The 22,532-nt window shown below is 49.1% G+C and overlaps 1 protein-coding gene across 2 annotated transcripts in view; it reads right to left on the bottom strand.

Moving 5' to 3' along the window:
• The window catches only part of TPST2 (tyrosylprotein sulfotransferase 2), a 38,497-nt gene that overhangs the window by 2,072 nt on the left and 13,893 nt on the right, over window positions 1-22,532 (bottom strand). For both annotated transcript variants that reach the window (XM_025399889.1, XM_025399888.1), the window contains exons 2-6: window positions 16,834-16,905; window positions 10,900-11,829; window positions 6,457-6,655; window positions 2,870-2,920; window positions 381-429 (exon numbers count right to left, since the gene is read on the bottom strand). In XM_025399889.1, the coding sequence (XP_025255674.1) occupies window positions 388-429; window positions 2,870-2,920; window positions 6,457-6,655; window positions 10,900-11,741 (1,134 nt within the window). In that variant the 5' untranslated portion in view covers window positions 11,742-11,829; window positions 16,834-16,905 and the 3' untranslated portion in view covers window positions 381-387. The remainder of the gene's footprint in view (window positions 1-380; window positions 430-2,869; window positions 2,921-6,456; window positions 6,656-10,899; window positions 11,830-16,833; window positions 16,906-22,532) is intronic.

Here is a 22,532-nt window from a genome sequence, read left to right as displayed (position 1 = left end):
TGGCCCAACGCTGATGCTGTTTGTAGAAGCCAGACTGGCAGACAGCATTCTGTGCAGAAATGGTTCCGGAATCTCCCCGTCCCCCATCATAGGGGTCCTTCCTGCCCCGTCCCCAGTGTCAGACAAACCTTTTTCTGGTTGGTTCAGCGTTAATCCCTCTCCCTGTCCTTGATCCAGAGCTAGAAGACTAAGCCTTGATTCTATAAATAGCATCCCCAGTCTGTCACCATGGAAACCTCCGATGGGGCTGGGTCAGCCCACCCTAGTGGACATGACTCCCCCAGGGAGGCTCTGGAAGGACAGAAAAGTGGCTTTTCAGAAAAGTGGCTCTGGGGCCACCCAGAAGCAGCGGGAACCCCCAGTGAAGTCCACAGGCTTACCTGGAAATCATGAGCTTCCTAAGTGGGAGGAGGTGCTGTTCTGGTTCACCTGGAGAAAGACAATACACAGAGGAAGGGGTCACAGCCAGGTGGGGGATGCCTCACTGTCTTGAGGGTCACCCCTCAGCATCACTGAGGCATGCACATGCTTACTCATGGAGTATTTACTGTACATCTACTATGTGCCATGTGCTGGGATAGCGTGGTGAGTGTGACAGACCCAAACCTAGGATCACGGAACTTACGTTCAAGTTGGAGAAAAAGCGTATTGAACATGCACAGATGCAAGATAATGTCAAACCTGCGCAATGTGACAGGCTGCTATGAGTGATCAGTATCTGTGCTATTTCAAAAACGGTGGCCAGGAAAGGACTCTACACGATGGCATTTCAGCTGTGGTGTAATAATAAATATTTGGTCACTGTCCCCAGTTCCTGGCACACAGCTCCCCAAACCCTTGGAATCTCTGAAAGAATAAGGGTATCTTGGCTGGGTGCCGTGGCTCACACCTGTAATCCCAGAGCTTTGGCAGGCCGAGGTGGGTGGATCACTTGAGGTCAGGAGTTCGAGACCAGATTGGCCAACATGGAGAAACCCCTTCTCTACTAAAAATACAAAAATTAGCCGGGCATGGTGGCCAGTGCCCATAATCCCAGCTACTTGAGAGGCTGAGGCAGAAGAATGGCTTGAACCTGGGAGGCAGAGGCTGCAGTGAGCCGAGACTGCACCATTGCACTCCAGCCTGGGCAACAAGAGGAAAACTCCATCTCAAAAACAAAAAACAAAAAACAAACAAACAAAAAGGGTTAGGGCAGTTTATAATTCCCTGCAGTGTATGACGTATGCAAGATGTCTAGCTGACCTGGGACTGGTTTTTGTTGCTTTTAGGAACAAAATACGAAGGAACGGCATACCCCCATGCTCAGGAGGGCTGCCTTGCAGGTAAGTTGTGTCAAGCCTCTATTTCCAACCCTCATCTCCCTACTGTCCTCCACTGTGCACATAATGTCATTCTGGATGTCGTTAAAAACTGGAAATGGTCTGGAATAAGCTGTTTAGTAAATGGTAGCACATGCATTCCACAGAACGCTATGTAGCCGTCCAAAATGGTGCCGGTGAAACTCAAAAGATAGGAAAATATTAAGAAAGCAAAACAAGGCAGCTTGAACATTAAAACGGTAATGAACATTCCTGTAAATCACATTGGGATAGAAACAAACAAAAATATAATTGCAACGAATGCAAAAGTGCATATGCATTCCAGAGGTTTCGGCCACCCTCCCCGCTTTCAGGTGTTCACGGTTCCCTCTGCTGGGAAGCCTTTTCTATCCAGAGCTTTGTGTGGCAGACCTAGTTTTAATCTTTCAGATATTGGCTTATGGGTGTTTTCCAATATCAGTGACCAATTCTGATTATCTGGATACCAATTGGGCGTTCAACAATTCAGTTCAGTTCTGACACCGACTCCCAGACTTAGTTAGCATCAGCTGCCATAGATTAAGGGCTCAGTTCCCAAACTGCCCTACTTTAGATGCCAGCTGCAATGGGGTGCGCAGGCTATCCACACTTCTTCCCAGCCAACTACAGATCTGGAGGTTCCCACAACCCCCACTCTGGTTTGATAATTCACTAGAACAGCTCAAAGGACACAGGAGCACACTTTACTAACTGCTACCTGTTTATTATAAATAATACAGCTCAAGCTTGGGCAACATGCCAAAACCCCGTCTCTACAAAAAAAACACAAAAATTAACCGGGCATGGTGGTGTGTGTCTGTAGTCCTAGCTACCTGGGAGGCTGAGGTGGGAGGATTGCTTGAACCCAGGAGGAGGAGGCTGCAGCGTGCCATGATCACACCACTGCATTCTAGTCTCAAAAAAAAAAAAAAAAAAAAAAAAAGGAAAGAAAAGAAAGAAAGCCCAAGAAAAAAGTCCCCACAAAGTCCCTCCAACTGCATTCAAGCCAGAAGATGTAGTGAAAGGCTGCTCCATGACAGAAGGGCCACTAAGATGTGCCCCAGCCGGATCAGTGCTTAGAGACCCTCTAGTCCAGCCCACATCACCACAGCACCCCTCACTTTTTTTTTTCTTGAGATGGAGTCTCGCTCTGTTGCCCAGGCTAGAGAGTGCAGTGGCGTGATCTCAGCTCACTGCAACCTCTGCCTCTTGGCTTCAAGCGATTCTCCTGCCTTAGCCTCCCGAGTAGCTGAGATTACAGGTGTGTGCCACCACGCCTGGATAATTTTTGTATTTTTAGTAGAGATGGGGTTTCACCATGTTGGTCAGGCTGGTCTTGAACTCCTGACCTTGTGATCCACCTGCCTCAGCCTCCCAAAGTGGTGGGATTACAGGCAGCCAGCCCGCATCCCCCTTTTTAAAATGGGAAAACCATTAACCAGAGTAGAGAAGTGACACATCCAAGGGTATACAGCCAGCTGGAGGTATAGCTGAGAAAGACAGAATTCGGAATTCTCCTTGGGGTTTCTAACCTGAAAATATCCTTTCAGATTGGCTGGTGTTTTATAGTCCCCTTTCAAGACCTAAGGAAGAGAAAAAGAAGTATCACTATTATGAAAATGACCAAAAAATAAAATGTTGTCATTCCCAACACATCTAGTCATCCACCTCGCCATCCACCCATCCATCCCTCCATCCATCAAACATTGATTAAGCTCCTCTTCTTCCAGGCATTATTCTATGTATTGTGTCTGGTTGACACAATGTTAACCAATAATTGAAATTCCTGTTTCCCTAGAGCTACCGTTCTAGAGGAGGCACCAGATGAACACACAAGAAACAATAAACACAAATAAACAAGGACATAGCAAACCATGGGAACTGTTGTGAAGAAAATACAGTCAAGAGGTGTGATTAGGAGTAACCAGGGGGATTCTTTTGAGTGGATGGTCAAGAAGGGACTCATGTCAGGCGCAGTGACTCACGCCTGTAATCCCAGCACTGCTGGAGGCCAAGGCAGGAGGATCACTTGAGTCTAGGAGTTTGAGACCAGCCTGGGAAACACAGCAAAACCCCATCTCTACAAAAATTAAAAATTAGCTGGGCGTGGTGGCATGCACTTATAGTCCCAGCTACTCTGGAGCTACTGCAGCCTTGGTTGCAGGATTGGTTGAGCCCGGGAGGTTGAGGCTGCGTTGAAGCATGATCACATCACTCCGCTCCAGCCTGAGTGACAGAGCGAGACCCTGTCTCTAAGAAAATATAAATAAAAATAAAAAGGGCCTCTTGAAATAGATAACCTTTGAGTTGAGACCCAAAGGACAAGGAAAAATAGGTAGGCTAAGCTCAGAAGAAAAAGCCCTCCAGGCAGAGGCAACAGAGCAAAGGCCCTGAAGTTAGAACCAGAACATTTCAGGCCTTTCCGCTAGTAGTCATGTTTAAAAATAAAATGAAACAAGGGAAATTAATTCTAATAATATCTTTTATTTAATTTGATATAGCTTTTTTTTTTTTTTGAGACAGGGTCTCACTCCCATAGCCCAGGCTGGAGTGCAGTAGTGCAATCACGGCTCACTGCAGCCTCCACTTCCCAGCCTTAGGTGATTCTCCCACCTCAGCCTCCTGAGTAGCTGTGACTACAGGCACGCGCCACCATGTCCAGCTAATTTTCTGTATTTTTAGTAGAGATGAGGTTTCACCGTGTTACCCAGGATGGTCTCAAACTCCTAGGCTCAAGCCATCTGCCTGCTTTGGCCTCCAAAAGTGCTAGGATTATAGACATGAGCCATCATGTCCAGTCTATCTAATATATGAACATCTCAATATGTAATTTACATAAAAGTGACTAATGAGAAACATTACATACTTGTTTTTTTGTCCTAAGTCTTCAAAATCTAGTGTGTATTTTACACTAACAGTACCTCTCACTTTGGACTAGCCTCCCTTTACAGGATCAGTGGCCACACATGGCTAGTGGCTACCATATGGGCAGTGCAGGCAGAGACGATTTCATCAGCATAGATGTCCTTTTAGCCACTGCATTTACTGAGTCCCAGGATCCATTATTGGAACACACAGGGTCCACAGCACACACAGAAGCACACAGGCATGCATGCACACTCACAGGGCTTAGTGAGAGGACTTATCTTCGCAGTAACAACCAAGCTATGGCAAAAACTAAACCAGGGATCTAGCACTTGCCAAGACGTGTTGACCGCCCCAGGCAAGAAACCTCTTGGGATGAAAGTGAGAGACAGCTTCTATTTTAAATAAACAAACACAAAAAGCTCCAAACAGTTGATGTTAACCACCAGTGCTCATGAAAATTATTTATGTTTTATAAAATACATAAAGTCGGGCCTTACTCTAGGAACTTCTGACCCATAGCTTGGGGCAAGCCAGGGGCAGCCAGCCACCTTTTAAGGAGACCCCAGAGGAGCCACTGCTGGGCCCTTGGCTGAGAACGGTGAAGTAAGCAACACCCCAGCCCACTACTGCAGTGTCCCCAGCCGGTCCTCGCCTCTGCTTCTGAGAAGCACCTGGGGCTGGATTGTGAGATCACTACCATCTTCTTTTTAATCCAGTTAATTAATTTTTTATTATGATAATACATGTACAGCCCATAGGTAGATAAAAGTATGTAAAACACGTAAGTAGGCTTTAAAGATTACTATTATGAAGGAATAATAACAAAATAAAAATCAATAATAATATTTATAATAAAAAAAACAAACCACATCTGGGTTGCAGCCATTCACCTGTCAGTGTTGGCTGGGTACGTACATTGAATCTCTGAGTATTTCCGTAAATAGATGTCTGCAAAATCAACTAATGTCAAGAGGAAGAGGAACTCACGAGACCCACAGACAAAGCTTACCCTTCAATTACAAGGGCACAGCCCCCAAAGCTCAGTGTTGGTAAATTCTCTTTGTTAAAGAGAGATGAGCGAGTGTTGGAGAGGCAGGCGCTAATGACTTACTAGCACCAAACAGAAACTTTCTCGTTGAGCCAACTGAAGGGTTACGGAACTAAGAGACGATTAACTTTTTTCCGTTGTGATTCAATACAAGAACTGTTCACTTCCTAAAATCAGCACATGCTCAGAAATGCTGAGCTTAGCTTAAAGACTCTGGGTCTTAATGATGTAAGGGCTCTGAAAGCTCTTCCTCAGGCCTCGGTCCCGTTTTCAAATATTTGCCTATAAGGAAGTTAGAACACAGCACTTCAAGTAAACTAGAAGCTGTAACAGCAATGTATACATAAAGCCATCAACGTGCTAACTGTTCTTTTACCCAGTGGGTATTAGCCTCCTTTAACACTTCAAAAGCATTTTGTCAGTCACTGGAGGCTCACACCTGTAATCTCAGCACTTTGGGAGAGTGAAGCAGGGGGATCCCTTACGGTCAGGAGTTCTAGACCAGCCTGCGCAACACAGCGAGACCCCGCCTTTATAAAAAATAAAATTAGCTGTGCATGGTGGCGTGCACCTGTAGTCCTAGCTACTCAGGAGCCTGGGGTGAAAGGATGGCTTAAGCCCAGAAGTATGGGGCTGCAGTAGCTATAACTGCACCAATGCACCCAGCTTGGGCAACAGAGCAAGACCATGTCTCAAACAAAACAACACAAAACAAAAAAAGTCATTTCCCTTCACCACCTTAACCAAGGATAATTTTAAACGTAATGTAAACAGCCCCAAACTCACATTTGTCTGAGAAATCAACATTAAACCTTATCAGGCAAGAAAGGGACCAATATCTTATTTATTTATATCCCCTCTCAACAAAGGCTTGAGGTGCTTTACAAACAGATAAACAAATAGCCAGGGAAATAGGGGTAAAAGTGTAAATAAAATTAGAGAAATAAGATGAAATTAGTGTACAAGCTGGCCTGCTGTTAAGAGTATGAGAGATAGGCTACCAGTTGACTTTGAGCTTCCCTGTAGCCCAAGCAAAACGGAAATCCAAGCAATCATGCAGTTCACTGTGTCCATCAGATAGAAACAAATCAGATGACCAGGAATCGAGAGACTGAACATTTCCTCAGGTGGCTGGAGCTTCCATATCTGCAAAAACCCCAGATCCCCAAGAGCACACTTACGCAAGTACAGGTGCACACTCACCCGCTGTGTGTTATTGACGACGATGGGGTCAGGGTTGCCGTAGTTGGGGGGGTTTGCATAAGGGTCATAGCCGAGCTGAGCCAGCATGGGGGCGATCTGGGCCATGTCCCGCACCACGTCCCCAGGGATGTGGCCAGTCCACTTGGAGAGTGCTTCCAGGTTAACAGGCTTGATGACCTGGTCCGTGGACCGCTCGATCCTGGGGAGAGAGAAGAGGCTGGAGAGGGCAGGGCAGACCCAGATGGTGCCTGAGCGGGTTCCCTGCTCAGCCACACTGGGGCAGCAGGAAAGACTGGAGAAACTTGGCCTCTACCTAGCTCTGCCCCATCAACTGTGAGACAGCAGGTGAGTCATTTTTGCCTCCTCATACCTCCTCTGTACAATGGGAACACAGCATGCAGTGAGAAGTCAGAAGAAAGTACTAGCAGTATACACCATGGGTACATACATTCTGCTTTCTTGACTTCTCCAGCTTAAAAAATAACAACAGTTTAGGTCAGGCACAATGGCTCGCACCTGTGATCCCAGCACTTCAGGAGGCCAAGGCAGAAGGATCGCTTGAGCTCAGGAGTTTGACACCAACTTGGGCAATGTGGTGAAACCCCATTACAAAAATAAGCTGGGCATGGTAACAAGTGCCTGTAGTCCCAGCTGCTCAGGAGGCTGAGATGGGAGAATTGCTTGAGCCCGGGAGGTTGAGGAAGCAGTGAGCCTGAGCTGTGATTGTACCACTGCACTCCAGACTGGGCAACAGAGCAAGACCCTGTCTCAAAAAAAAAAAAAAAATTTGTCCCTAAAAAAGTAATAAAACACTAATGATAAAGCTAAAAGCCAATGTGTTCATCACTGCCAGTCCATCAGCTTCCTACAGGTACTCAGCCTTTGCACTGTAGAGCACACCACTCTCGGTAACCTTTTCCTGTAGGGTGGATAAGAGCAGACCAGGGAGCCAGACTGCCTGGGTTCAAATGCCAGCTGTTCCCCAGCTGTGTGACCTTGGGAAAGTTACTTCACCTCTCTGAGCCTCAATTTCCTCTTCTGTAATTGGCAGTGATAACAGTACCTACCTCACTGGGGTGCTCTGAAGAGTCAATGAGTTAATACAAAGAAAGTGCTTAGAAAAGCATGGGCACATTCTAAGTTCTTTTTTCTTTTTTGAGATGGAGTCTCACTGTGTTGCCCAGGCTGGAGTGCAGTGGCACGATCTCGGCTCACTGCAACCTCCGCCTCCTGGGTTCAAACGATTCTCCTGCCTCAGTCTCCCAAGTAGCTGAAACTACAGGCGTGCACCACCATGCCCAGTTAATTTCTGTATTTTTAGTATAGACGGGGTTTCACCATGTTGGCCAGGTTGGTCTCAAACTCCTGACCTCAAGTGATCTGCCCACCTCAGCCTCCCAAAGTGCTGGGATTCCAGACATGAGCCACTGTGCCCAGTCAACACTTTGTAAATTTTTAATAAGGGTTAGCACGCTGTCTCGTGCTTGCTCTCTCTCTCTCTCTCACACACACACACACACACGTCTGCAGCTGTAAAACAAATACGCTATAGTTTTTTTCGCCACTCAATATCCCATTCTTTTTGCCAGCTCTGTAGCCTTCCTCCATCACTTATTTTTCCATTCCCCTAAAGACAGACATTTTGGTTGTTTCCAAATTTTTGCTGCTACCATGAAATAACCATCATCTTCAACCTGCTTCCTAAACTCTTCCCAAGCCACCAGAATGACGTGGATCTTACCAATTATAACTCAGGGGCCTGACAGGATGAATGGTGGGGAACCCCCAGGATCAAGGGCCTAGTTCTAAATGCTTTTATCCCAACTAAGAGGTGACTTGGGAAAGAACAGAATGAGGCAACAAAAGGAAGACCAGACTGGGCGTGAGGTGAAGAGAATGGGGGAAGGTGAAAGGGTGTGGACTGGTGGGTAGAACACAGATTCAGAGGCTGCAAACCTGGATTTAAATCTTAACTCTACCCAATATGTCAAAAATCTTGAGTATGTGCATGGCTTTTGCCAAAATCCTTGTGTCTCTAGGAGTTTATGGCGCAGAAATGAGGGGGACACATCCCAGAACATGAATGAGGGCAATGCTTGATACACATCAGTAAAACTGGAAATAACTGAAGTGTCCAACAATAGGGAATGTGAAGTTGAATATGGCAATCCCTGTAGCAGCCTGTTGCACAGCTATTCAAAATGATGCTGCAGGCCAGGCGCGGTGGCTCACGCCTGTAATCCCAGCACTTGGGGAGGCCGAGGCAGGCAGATCACCTGAGGTCTGGAGTTCGAGACCAGCCTGGTCAACATGGCAAAACCCCATCTCTACTAAAAATATAAAAATTAGCAGGGTGTGGTGGCGGGTGCCTGTAATCCCAGCTATTCTGGAGGCTGAGGCAGGGAGAAGTGCTTGAACCCGGGAGGTGGAGGTTGCAGTGAGCTGAGATCACGCCACTACATTCCAGCCTGGGTGACAGAGCGAGACTCTGTGATGACAACAACAACAACAACAAAAGCTGCTGCCGAAGAGTGCTGGCTACCACTGGCAAGGGCTCCCATACCACCATGGAAAAAGGCTACAGAGGAGTATGTTTCACTGGACTCCAGTTTCATCAATAGGCCCCGAAAATGGTGCAGCAGGCCACGCATCAAGATCTGGGTGGTGAGATCACGGCTTGTTTCTCCTTTCTTCTTTGGTGTATCTTTTCTAATTTTCTACAGTAAAGATGTATTACTTTGGTAACCTAATAGTTTTGTCATAATAATTTATAAAATCCTAGCTCCAGCATCAACTGGCTGGGGTACCTGGCATGTAGGAACTTCATTGCAAGGGGAGAGCAGCTTCGAGACTCTAGCTCTGCTCTGGGTCTGGCAGGGGCCCAGCAGGACCAGCCATGGGGAAGAACCATCCTTTGGCTGAGCTCTCAGGATATCCAGAGCCTGATCAGGATGGGAAAGCGCAGAGACTGCATACTCTGCTCCAGCATTGTTCAAAGTGCTCTGGGTCTCAGGATAGGGACAGCAGCTTTTCCAATGGAAGAAGGCAGGGAGGAAGGGACAGAGGGAGGAAGGAAAGGAAAGGATGAGAGGGAGTGAAGGGTAGGATGGGAGGAGTTCTGGACATGGAGAGTTTAAGAACACAATAGGTCAGGCACCTGTAATCCCAGCACTTGGGAGGTCAAGATAGGAGGATGGCTTGAGCTCAGGAGTTGGAGACCAGCCTGAAAGACTTACTGAGATCTCATCTCTACTAGAAAAAAAAAATGAGCTAGGTGTGGAGGTACTCGCCTGTAGTCCCAACTACTCAGAAGACTGAGGCGGGAGATAGCTTGAGCCCAAAAGGCCGAGGCTGCAGTGAGCTGGGATCGTGCCACTGTACTCCAGCCTGGGCAACAGAGTGAAACCCTGTCTCAAAAAAACAAAAACTAAAAAAAATCCCAAAAAACAGTCCTGGGTTCCAATCCTAGCACCATGCTTTGTTAGCTGTGTAGCCTGAGGCCAGTAACTTCTCTGTGAGATTCAATTTTTCGGTCTATAAAATGGGGCTAAGAAGTGTTCCTATGTCTTCAGGTTGGTGTAAGGATTAAAGGAGATAAACTTATTGGGGGCTTAACCCAATACTTGCCATACAGTAGGCACTCATTAAATGACAATGGTCAGGATGATGAGTAGTCCATCAATAACAGCAGGATCAACACTAAAACAGTAATAATAGCACCTAACATGTATTAACGTATTTGATGCCCACAGGTATCTATAAAGTGCGAAAATTATATTTCCATGTTACAGATGAAGCAATGGAAGCACAGGGGTTGAGTCGCTTGCCCAGGGTCACACAGCTAGGAAGTGGCAGAGCTGAGGTTTGAACCCAGACATCCTTGTACTGGAATCTGAGCTCTTAGCCTTTACCCACTATTGCCTTACTACAAAGCATATTCAAAGTTTGCAGATTCCAGGCTGGGCATGGTGGCTCATGCCTGTAAACCCAGGACTCTGGGAGGCTGAGGTGGAAGGATTGCTTGAGGCCAGGAGTTTGAGACCAGCCTGGGCAACATGGCAAAACCCCATCTCTACCAAAAATACAAAAATTAGCCCAGCTTGGTGGCGCATGCCTGTAGTCCCAGCTACTCAGGAAGATGAGGTGGGAGGATCACTTGAACAGGGAGGTGGAGGCTGTAGTGAGCTGACTGCACCACTGCACTCCAGCCGGGCAACAGACTGAGACACTGTCTCAAAAAACAAACAGCCCACGAAGTCTGCAGATTCTCTCAAAAAGGAGAGGGGTCATTGTCATTTTTTGGGATAATGAAACAGAGGCTCAGAGAGATATAGTGACTTGCCCAAGGCCACACAGCTCAGGAGAGGCAGTGCTGATTTTCTCGCCTGGTGCCTCTGACTCCAGGGCCGGAGTCTGAGTGGAAGCATCAGGGGCTCCACTCACTTGGACAGGGAGACACCACCCGGCTTGCCAATGAGGTCTTCATGGTGGAGGACAGCGTCGCTCCAGGCGATGCCAAGGAAGTCGAGGATGAGCTTGAGTGAGCGCCTGGGGTGCAGCACCAGCTGCTCGTAGTACACAGGCAGGCACTTGTCCTTGCCCACCTCCATGCACTGGGCGTACATCACCTCGATGGCCTTGTTCCACTTGGTGAGGCAGTCGCGGTAGCTGCTGAGGTCGAAGCCCGCGATGGTGACTTTGCGCGTGATCATGGAGTGCACGGAGGCTCGGCCATCCCGCACCATCAGCAGGAATTTGGAGTTGGGGAACAGGCGCGACAAGTAGACCGAGGACTTGAGGGTAAATGGGTCCTTGTTGCAGAGCACGCGGGCCGGCTCTCCATGCTTGGCAATCACCTCCAGGATGAAGGCCTGCATGGCGGCGTCCAGCACCTCATCCGTCACCCCCGCCTCGTCCAGCCGCAGCTTCTCACGGCCAGACTTGGACCAGGCCTGGCGCATGGCCAGCACGCGCGGGATGATGCGGGTCTCCTCGCCGCAGCGCACCTCGGGGTGGGCGTCCAGCATGGCGCGCATCAACGTGGTGCCACTGCGCGGCACGCCGCCCACGAAGATGAGCGGCATGGCCTTGCCGTAGCGGTATTCCACGTGGTTGGTGCCCACCATCACCAGCTCCTCCTGCTCCGGCCGCATGGCCCCCCGGGGGCTCCGCAGGCCCGCCAGCACCGCCCGGCACTCTAGCACCTGCTGCCCCAGCTGAACCGCCAGCACCAGGACCAGGGCACAGCCAGCTGCCAGCAGCACCCTCCGCACCGACAGGCGCATGCTGGGCCGGAGGCGGGGCAGGCCTGGCCTGAGGACCCGCTTCTGGGGCTTCAGCGACAGGTTAGCTGGCAGCCCGCCAGGCTCACATCTGGGGAAAGAGGGGGACATGCATAGTCAGGAAGGTCTATGAGCTGTGAGCTCTCCAGTAACTGCAAAGCCCTGTAACTGCAAACTGCTGACATGAATGCAGAGGGCAACTTTCATAAACACTAGCTGTGTGCCTGGCACCCTACTGGGCACTTAAAAAAATTTTTTTGTTTTTTAAAGAGACGGGGTCTCACCATGTTGCCCAGGCTGCTCTCGAATTCGTGGGCTTGGGTGATCCTCCTACCTCCTCCTACCTCCTACCCAAAGTGATGGGATTACTGGCATGACCCTTCTGTTTTTTTTTTTTTTTTTTTTTTTTTTTTTTTAATGCTGGAGTGCACTGAGTGGTGAGATCACAGCTCACTGCGGCCTCGGACTCCTGGGCTCAAGCAGTCCTCTGCCTCAGCCTCCCAAGTACCTAGGACTACAGGCACACACCACCACACCTGGCTAATTTTTAGAAACAGGGTCTCGCTTCAAGCAATTCTTCCACCTCGGCCTTCCAAAGTGCTGGGATTACAGGGGTGAGCCACAGTGTCCAGCCACTTTACCTATCTTAACTCATGGGATCTTCCAACAACCTTAGGAAGGGAGGTACTGTTATCAGCCCAAGGGATGCTACAGCCTGGCAGCCTAAGTTCAAATCCTTCTCTCCACTTCCTAGCTGTGGGACCTTGGCAGATTCCTTAATCCCTCAGCTGTTTCATTGGATCAATGGAGACAGTGATCATTATTATAAAATTTAATATCAAAATATATAATGTCAGATTCCAGCAGGTCTGCTCTATGAGGGCAGGGAGTTTTGCTGGTTTTGTTCACTGCTGTACCCCTCAACTCTTAGCACAGTGCCCGACACCTAGTAGTTGCTCAATAAATATTTCTGGAAGGTGCCTTGAGAGGCTAGTTGAGAGGCTGAGATGGGAGGATCACTTGAGCCTGGGAAGTCAAGGCTGCAGTAAGCTATGATTGGGCCACCGTACTCCAACCTAGGCCACAGAGCAAGACCCTGTCTCAAAATGAGCAGAGCCTGAATGAGCCGAGCCTGGCACAGATTAAGTGCTATGAAATCATCATTGTAGAGAGAAGAAACTAAGGTACAGAAAAGTTGCTCGGTTGCCCAGCTGGGAAGCAGCCAAACCAGGGTCCATGGTTCAAACCCAGACCAGCCAGCTCTGCTTTAAATCACCACTCTGCCTCCAAGGAAAACATTTTTTCAGGAGAAGGCTGAGCATATCCTGGTCTACACTTCTTCCAGGATCATCATTCCATCATTTATTCTTCATTCAGTAAAGTGCCAGGCACTGTGTTTGGTGCTGGAAACAGGACAATGGACAAGACAGCCAGGACTCTGACCTCAAGGAGCTTAGGTCCCAGCAGGAGAAGCAGATAATACACAAGGTATGACAAACTGTGATAACTGTTTCAAAGAAATGAACAGGACACTGTGAGAGGAACCAAGGAGGGGAAGGAGGAAGGTAGTCAGGGGAGGCTTCCTGAAGGAGGTGGTATCCCAGCCAAGACCAGGATGAGAAGGAGCCAGCCATGTCTTTGCATGTGGGGAGGGTGTTACAAGCAGAGAGAACAGAGAGTGCAAAGGCCCTCAGATGAGAAAGAGTGTGAGGTCTTCAAGAATTTGAGGCTGAGAGTGGCGGCTCACACCTGTAATCTCAGCATTTTGGAAGGCCAAAGTGGGAAGATCACTTCAGGCCAGGAGCTTGAGACCAGCCTGGGCAACTTAGTGAGACCTTGTCTCTGTGGGCATGGTAGTGCCTGCCTGCAGTCCTGGCTACTTGAGAGGCTGAGATGGGAGGATCACTTGAGCCTGGGAAGTCAAGGCTGCAGTGAGCTATGACTGGGCCACTGCACTCCAACCTAGGCAACAGAGCAAGACCCTGTCTCAAAAAAATTAAAAAAAAAAAAAAAGGAAAAAAAAAAACTGAGAGGAGGCTGCTGGGGCTAGAGGGGGAGAGGGAAAGATGAGGCGAGGCCAGGCAGGTCCTCAGGAACAAGGGAAGGAGCTGGACTCACTCTATAGACAGCCCCTGAGGGGTGAGGATGGAGATCAGGAGGCCATGCAGGAGGCTCCTGCCCGTGTCCTGGGTAGGCTCAGGGGTGCTGGACCTTTAAGGATGATTGGGTAAGGAAGGGAGAGGACAACTTAGGACAGAATGGTGCTCCTAGGCCTGGGCTCCTCGCCCCTCCCAGGAGTTGCTGATAAAGAAGATCAGACTTCAGTGGCAATTTTTCAGGTAAGGGCTCATTTTAAAAAGCAAGGCCACACGCTCTGTCACATCCCTCAGTGACAGATCTGCCTTCCTTCCCAGATCACCCCCCAAATCCCCTGATTTTGCAACCTAAGCCCAATGCAGACGGTGCAGACCCTGGCCCTGGAGGGACACTCAGCCAATCTCAGATTGTCCCAGCCATTCTCTGCCTCACCCTTGCTGTGTTTCCGAGGCTTAGTTTCCCTGACTGCCCCTCTTACCTCTTTCCAGAAGCAAAGTGAGGGCTGAAGTCTCTGGTCATTCAAGGAGTCAGGTAAGCCGGGTTCAAATCCCAGCTCTGCCACTTCCTGGCTGAATGAGCCTGGGCAAGGGACTCCTCTGAGCCTCATCTAGAAAATGGGCCTAAGAGTGTCAACCTCAAAGGGCTGTTATGAGTAGTAAGCAACCCTCAATATGGAAAATATTTAAGGAGGTGCCCAGCACATAGGGAGCAATGGAAAGAATAACAGCAATTTCTTTTTTTTCTTTTTTTTTTCTGTAGAGAGTCTCACTCTGTGACCCAGGCTGGTCTCAAACTACTGGCCTCAAGTGATCCTCCCACCTCAGCCTCCCAAAATGATGGGATTACAGGCATGAGCTACCCCATCTGGCCCAAGAATATTAGTGATTTCTACCATAATCATTGGTTATTTACTTATTCCAACATGTAATGGGCACCCGCTATGTGCTGGGAGCCTCAGCCTCCCAAGTCTACTCTTACTATGGACATGTGCCTGAGAGAGACTGATGGGTTCTACCTGCCTAGGTGAGGGAAGGCCTCCTGCAGGAGGTAGCCTTCATGCAGAATTTTGAGCGGTGGGTAGGAAACAGGCAGGTGGAGAAGGGAAAGAAGGACGTTCCCAGCAAAGGGAATAGCCAGTGCAGAGCCACAGGCAGGAAAGGACGCAGCATGATTGGGGAACTGAGAGTGACTTAGTGAACGGAGGGTCTGGTGGAAGCCCGTGGGAAGACAGCACGCCTCTTTGGATGTGAGGTTCCACCCAAAACCACCCAAGGACCCAGTCTGCGGCTGGGCCTATCCACCTGCAAGGGCTTGGGCTGCCTGGGCCCTCTCAGGCTATAGCAGGTAGAAAATAACCATCAAAAGGGAGGGAACACAGTCTCAGGCCTGGGGTGGAAACTGCTAAGAGACTAGGACTTCCTGGCCGTGTGGCTTGGGAGAGTCACTTCCCCCATCTTAGCCACAGTCTCTTTCAGCTGCAAAATCAGGGTGGATCCACTGACCTCAGAGGCTGCTGTGAAAATGTGAGAAGCAGCTGACAAAGCAGAGATGGATCTCAGGCTGGGGTCACCGGCCTCTCTGTGCCTTGGTTAATTTCCCTCTCTTCAGAAAAACGTGCTGATGCAGTTCTGCTGAAGAGGTTGGGGCTTCATTTGTACCCTCGATTCAGGGTCTGCGATGGGGAAAGCTATTTCAGGGCTACTTCCTGGGGGGAGGCAGGCTGAACAGGACATGAAGCCATTCAGAAATTCCTGCAATGACCCCTTCTCTTCATCAGAAGCTCAGTGAAATTCTCCCGAGACCGGTGACTAGAATTCTGTCAGTTATTAGGATTTCAGTGACAGCGTCCCCACCTTGGCTAATTTTTTTTTGTATTTTTAGTAGAGTTGGGGTTTCACCACGTTAGCCAGGTTGGTCTCGAACTCCTGACCTCAGGTGATCTGCCCGCCTCGGCCTCCCAAAGTGCTGGGATTACAGGTGTGAGCCAAAGCACCCGGCCAGCTTCAGCATTTTATGTTCAGCAAAGGTGTTTGCATTTATGGAGCATAAACTCTGCTAAAGCATTTTCCCTGCAATATCTAAGCTCAAAGAGATGAAGCAGCTTGTCCAAGGTTGCACAGCCAGAGTGGCAGTCCTTGATCAGACCAGGCCAAGGCTGAAGAAAAGAGCTCAAAGGAGGCAAGTCAGAAGTGAGCAGAAGACAGCAACGACCTGCAGGATGGCTTAAAAAGAAAAAGCAGGGTGACTTGGGACACAGAAAGCAGCCTGGAACCCACAAAGCAGAAAGTATAGCTTCCTGGTTACCCAGAGCTAGGGATCCCACTCTGGGAGGAGCTAGAGGGCCCAGCCCAGGGAACTAGGCCTGCCCGACCCCCTCATCACCCTGCTGGACCCTGGCAAGGGAGGCGTCCTGGCATCCTCTTGAGGATGATGGGTGAGGGCTTCTAACTTGGAGTACTACACTCCCAGGTTCAAATCTCGCTTCTGCCACTTGCCAGCTGGTGATCTGGACAAAAGATATCACTTCTCTGATCTTCTACTTTCTTCTCCAAAAAAGGAATAATAATACCCTTTTCTCAAGGAAGCTATTCGGAAGGCCAGGGAACTCCTGTGGGGTGCTGAGAAAGCATACCCAAAACACTAACGTCAGCAGAACGGGATGCAAGAGGGTCTGGGTTCTGGCTATGCCTTGCATCTGCTCCGTGACACTGGGCAAGTCCCACGCCCACGTCGAGACTCAGCCTTCTCTCTCCTATCATCTGGAGAATCGTCTTCCTAAGAGACAAAGAAGATGCTCGTCTCTCTATGGTGCTTGCTGGGATGCAGCTTTTTCTAGTACCAGATTTCCAACCTGCTGGCTGAACAGAGAGGTGAAAACCAGCCGGGGGAGTTCGCCCAGGTGCCCAGTCATGGAGGCTGGGGACACGGAGGGGACTTTTGGAGGGTGATCTCAGGAGGGGCCAGGACTCCAGCGGAAGTTCCTTCTGGGTGTACTTACCTCCTGTGGGCATTCTCATCTCTGGGCTCCAGCTCTTGTGCCTGTGTGCCAAGGCTGTCTGCTGGCAGAGCCCTGGAGAGGCAAAGGAGATATTGCATCAGGGATGGGCACCGTGGAGAGGGGCCCAGTCCCTGGCCCCTTCAAAGAGGCAGAGTGAGGGTTTAGGATCTCAAGAACACCAGACAGTGACATTTGGGAGAAGGACTCTGGAATGCAGGGGAGGCCGCTTCAGCTCAAGAGACAACAGCTGGAGTCTCAACTTACCTGCTCCTACAGGGAATGAACTGGCTCACTTCTCAGGCAGAGAGATGTGAGGTGAAGTCTGAGCTAAGGCATTGCTGCCTTAGGGAGCCCCTGGCTTATGCCAACCAGGCCTCTCCCCTCCTCTTGGCCTAGGGACCTTGGACTCCAGGAAAAGTAAATATTAACAATAAGCAACCACCACCACCACGACACACCACTATTGCCACCTGAGATGGCTGGGTATGGCTGATCAGGTTGTGGACTGCACAATTCCAAATGGTGCCATGTGCCTAGCCTACAATGAATATGCTGCCTCCTGGAATTGAACACAACATCCTACTATCACCACCTAACACTGACCAAATGCCTACCACGCAAATACCTGTGTCATTCAAACCCCAATAAAAGGAAAGTGTGATGATCCCAATTTTACAGATGAGAAAGCACGACACCAAGAGGAAGAGCAACTTACCCAAGGAATGGGTGAAAAGAGTTTCACCATCCAGACCTTCCTAACACTTAATCTCCCATGTTACAGGAACGAGGCTGTGTCCATGATGAGCCCTGGCATGTAGCCAGAATCAGGCCAAAGTGGAATCATTGTAGCTTTAGGGCAGGGTATATATATATATATATGTGTGTGTGTGTGTATGTGTGTGTGTGTGTATATATATCTTACCACTTAGGGTAGAGAATATTTTTAGTCCAATTCATACCTTTCCCCATTTTACAGATGGGACAACTGAGGCCTACAAGCAGAAATCACTTTACAGACTCACATACTGAGTCTGAAGCTAAACCTCCCGCCTGTCAGTCCTGTTTCAGGAGGTAGGGGTGATTTGGAATGCAGCTCTGGAGTTGGCCAACTCCTTGACTATATACATCCCTCCTCTGGGACTTCTCCTATTCTGTAAACAGGAGGTTTTAACCAGGGTAACAACACTTTGAAATCTCAGCTTTTTAAATCTCAGCCAGGCTTTGCGTGGTGGCTCATGCCTGTGATCCCAGCACTTTGGGAGGCAGAGGCAGAAGGATCGCTTGAGCCCAGGAGTTCGAGACCCAGCCTCGGCAACAGGGGGAGACCCAGTCTCTACAAAAAATAAAAAATTATCCAGGTGATGGTACACGCCTATAGCCCCAGCTACTTGGGAGGCTGAGATGGGAGGATTGCTTAAGCCCAGGAGGTCAAGGTTGCAGCGAGCTGTGATTGTGCCACTGCACTACAGTCTGGGCAACAGAGCAAGACCGTGTCTCAAAAAAAAAAAAAAAAAAAGAAAACAAACAAGCAAACAAACTCAGCTTTTATTATTTATGCCATGATGGCAATAAACAGGCTGCAGGCTGTTGACTGCATTTCTTGGTCCTCCATTCCTTCCTATTCACTCACTCCTTTTCTCCATACCATTTTCCTATTCCTGAAATATCAGGCCAATGAGGACATCTAAACCCAGATGGAAAAGGGAACCAAGGTGTAACCACAGCAACCCAGACCCCCCCAGCAGGCCACCCCCAAACTACAGACACTCAAGCCCCGGCACTCCTGGAACATGGGCGGCCAGTGATGTGAGGCCTGCTCTCTTGGCATAAATAAAACCAATTAGGAAGCAGGCGCTGGAAGCTCTTTCAGAGGCAGGATGGCTCGCCCAGCTGCCCTCAGACAGCTCTTGAAATGCCAGCGAGCCCAAGTGGCCTGCCAGCCAGGCAGCTCCCATGGCCCATGAGCGCAGCCATCCCCCTCCAGGGAACACAGGCCCTTTCAGAGCAATGGGACAGGGCTGTCAGTCACTTGGAGCTGTGTATCCAACATGCAGCTCCCAGCCACACATAACTATTTAAACTCACCTTAGGTAACATTAAATACAATTAAGAATCCAGCTTCTCATCTGCACTAGCCACACTACAAGTGCCCAGAAGCCGCACGTGACCAGTGGCTACTGTACCGGACAGTGCACATTTAGGAGGGGGCGGGCAAATGATGGCCCAATCCAACCCAGGGCCTGTTTTCAAAGCACCCTTGAACTAAGAATGGTTTGTAAGTTTTATCAAGGGAAGAGGGTGAAGGGAGGAGGAAGAGGAAAGAGAGGAGGAGGAGCAACAGCAACAGAAACCACATAAACACCACAAAATTGGAAACATTTACTATCTGGACATTTATAGAAATGTGCTGACCTCTGCACAGAACATTCTCATCACGGCAGAGTGTTCTGCTGGGCAGTGCTAATTAGAGGGCAAATGAGAGGGAGGGGTGGGAGTCAAAGAGCTCTCCTTTTTTTTGTTGTTGCTGTGGTGGTTGTTGTTGAGAGGGTGTCTCACTCTGTCCAGCCCAGGCTGGAGTGCAGTGGCATGATCTTGGCTCACTGCAGCCTTGACTTCCTTGGGCTCAGGCGATCCTCCCATCTCAGCCTCCCAAATATCCAGGACTACAGGTACATGCCACCGTGCCTGGCTAATATTTGTATTTTTGTGTAGAGATGGGGTCCCACTATGTTGCCCAGGCTGGTCTCAAACTCCTGAGCTCAAGCGATCCTCTTGCCTGTGCCTCTCACAGTGCTGGGACTTCACGTGTGGGCCGCTGCACCCAGCCCCTCCTTTTTTTGCAGGAGGAATATATTAAATACACAGCAGCCCTGTGTATTTAACACCAAAGCAAGGGCTTTCCATGCCCTACCTGGTTTCATCCTCACATCAGCCCCATCAGGCAGGTGGTGCCATGTTCTCCATTTTAAGCTAAGAAAGGCCCATGTGGGTGCAGGGTGAACATGACTCTACCACAAAGCAAAATCGCTAACAAATAGAAACCACACTTAAGAAAAAAGCCAAGAAGGAAATAAGACTCAACTGCCACCAGGTAACCAGGCATGGGGTGGTGCACGCCTGTAGTCCCAGCTACTCTGGAGGCCAAGGTGGGGGGATTGCTTGAGCCCAGGAGGTTGAGGCTGCAGTGAGCTGGGATCAAGCCATTGCACTCCAGCTTGGATGACAGAGTGAGACTGCCTTAAAACAGACAGACAAACAAAAAACATTGCTACCAGGGGTGGTATTCGGGTGGTAGGTGATATTTTTCTCCTAAAAACATAACTTGATGGTGTCATCTTATTGTCTTTCCACATGATAAAATAATAAAGCGACTAGTATTTTTTGAATTGTACACCATACATGTTATGGGCCCAGACTGCTTGGGTTCAAAATCCTGCTGCACCGGCTACTGGCTGAAGGACCTTGGCAAGTCACTTAGCCTCTCTGACACTTGGTTTTCTCATCCTGTAAAATGGGGATGATAATACAGGTCAAGTAGCCCTAATGCAGAATTTCAAAATATGAAATGCTCCAAAATCCAAAACTTATGGAGTGCCGACAAGATGCTCACAGAAAACGCTCATCAGGTGTGGGCATGGTGGTTCACACCTGTAATCCCAGCACTTTCTCGGAAGCCGAGGTGGGAGAATCACTTAAGCTCAGGAGTTCAAGACCAGCCTGGGCTATTAATACAGCGAGACCCCATCTCGAAAGGAAAGGGAAGGGGAGAGGGGGAGGGGAGAGGAAGGGGAGAGGGGGAGGGGAAGGGAAGGGGAAGAGGGGGAGGGGAGGGGAAGGGGGGAGGGGAAAGGAAAGGAAAGGGAAAAGGGGAAAGGAAAGGAAAGGAAAATGAAAGAAAAGGAAAGGGAAAAGGAAAGCAAAGAAGAAAGAAAAGCAAGGAAGGAAGGAGAGAGAGGGAGAAAGAGAGAGAGAAAGATAAAGAGAGAAAGAAAGAGAAAGAGAGAGAGAAAGATAAAGAGAGAAAGAGAAAGAGAGAAAGAAAGAGAAAAAGAGAAAGGAAGGAAGGAAAGAAAATGCTCGGTAGAGCATTTTGGAGTAGGGATGCTGAACTGATCAGTATAATGCAAATATTCCAAACTCGGAAAAAATTCAAGCTAGGTGTGGTAGCTCATGCCTGTAATCCCAGCACTTTGAGGGCTGAGGCAGGAGGATCGCTTGAGCCCAGGAGTTTGAGACCAGTCTGGGCAACAAACTGAGACCCCATCACTACTAAAAAAACTTTTTTTTAATTAGCCAGGTGTGGTGGTGCTTGCCTGTAGTCCCAGCTAATTGGGATGCTGAGGCAGGAGGATTACTTGAACCCAGGAGGTCAAGGTTAAAGTGAGCCATGATCATGCCACTGCACTCCAGCCTGGGTGTCACAGGGAGACCCTGCCTCAAAAGAAAAAAAAAAATTCTGAAATCCAAAACCTTTCTGGTCCCAAGCATTTCAGATAAAGGGATAGGCAACCTGTAATGCCTCCTAGAAGGGCACTTGGAAATGTGCCCCGTGCAAATGAGAAACTAGTCTTGTAGGAGTGCTGGGAAGTACAAATAAATCAGGGCATGTTGGAACAGCACCTGGCCCAAAGCAAGTGCTACCTGCCTGCTGGCTCTTGTTTTCAGCAAATCCTTGTACGGTGGGGATTTTTATCCCCATCTGAGAAGTGAAGAAATTGAAGCTCCAAGAGATGGAGTGATTAGCAGAAGCCACACAACTAGTAAGAGGAAAGGCCAGTTTCTGAATGTGGTTCTGTCTTCAAGGTGTCATCCCTAGCATGGTGTCATGCGGCTCATAAAACAGGGGCAGCAGCCAGGCACAGTGGCTCATGTCTGTAATCCCGACACTTTGTGAGGCCGAGGCGGGCGGATCACGAGATCAGGAGATCGAGACCATCCTGACCAACACAGTGAAATCTCATCTGTACTAAAATACAAAAAATTAGCTGGGCACGGTGGCGCGTGGCTGTAATCCCAGCTACTCAGGAGGCTGAGGCAGGGGAATCGCTTGAACCCAGGAGGCAGAGGTTGCAGTGAGCCAAGATCGCGCCACTGTACTCCAGCCTGGGCAACAGAGCAAAACTCCATCTCAAAAAAAAAAAAAAAAATTCAGATTAAGCCAGAATCAGCTGGTTGTTGGAAACAGCAGGGTTTCATTTCACCAGGTGTGGTGACTCACACCTGTAATCCCAGCACTTTGGGAGGCCGAGGCGGGCGGATCACGAAGTCAGGAGATCAAGACCATCCTGGCTAACACGGTGAAATCTCCTCTCTACTAAAAATACAATAATAATAATAATAATTAGCCGGGTGTGGTGGAACGCACCTGGGAGCTCCCAGCTACTCGGGAGGCGGAGGCAGGAGAATCACTTGAACCTGGGAGGCAAAGGTTGCAGTGAGCCAAGATCGCACCACTGCACTCCAGCCTGGGTGACAGAGCAAGACTCCATCTCAAACAACAACAACAACAACAAAAACAGGCAGCAGGAGACCATGGGAGGGGACTTTGCTCCCTCTTTCCATTGACCCTGAAAAGCCCCTGGAAGGGAGGGGGCTGATCAATCTAAGAGATCCCCTTAGACTCAGATTCATTCATTCCACCAATGTTTACTGAGCAAGTACCATGTGCAGGGCCCTGCTCAACATACTGGGATACATCA

The sequence above is a fragment of the Theropithecus gelada genome, chromosome 10 (assembly GCF_003255815.1).
Source record: "Theropithecus gelada isolate Dixy chromosome 10, Tgel_1.0, whole genome shotgun sequence".
Taxonomy (NCBI): Eukaryota; Metazoa; Chordata; class Mammalia; order Primates; family Cercopithecidae; genus Theropithecus; species Theropithecus gelada.
Note: the sequence above shows the minus strand (reverse complement) of the source record. Positions and strands in the feature narration are given on the sequence as shown.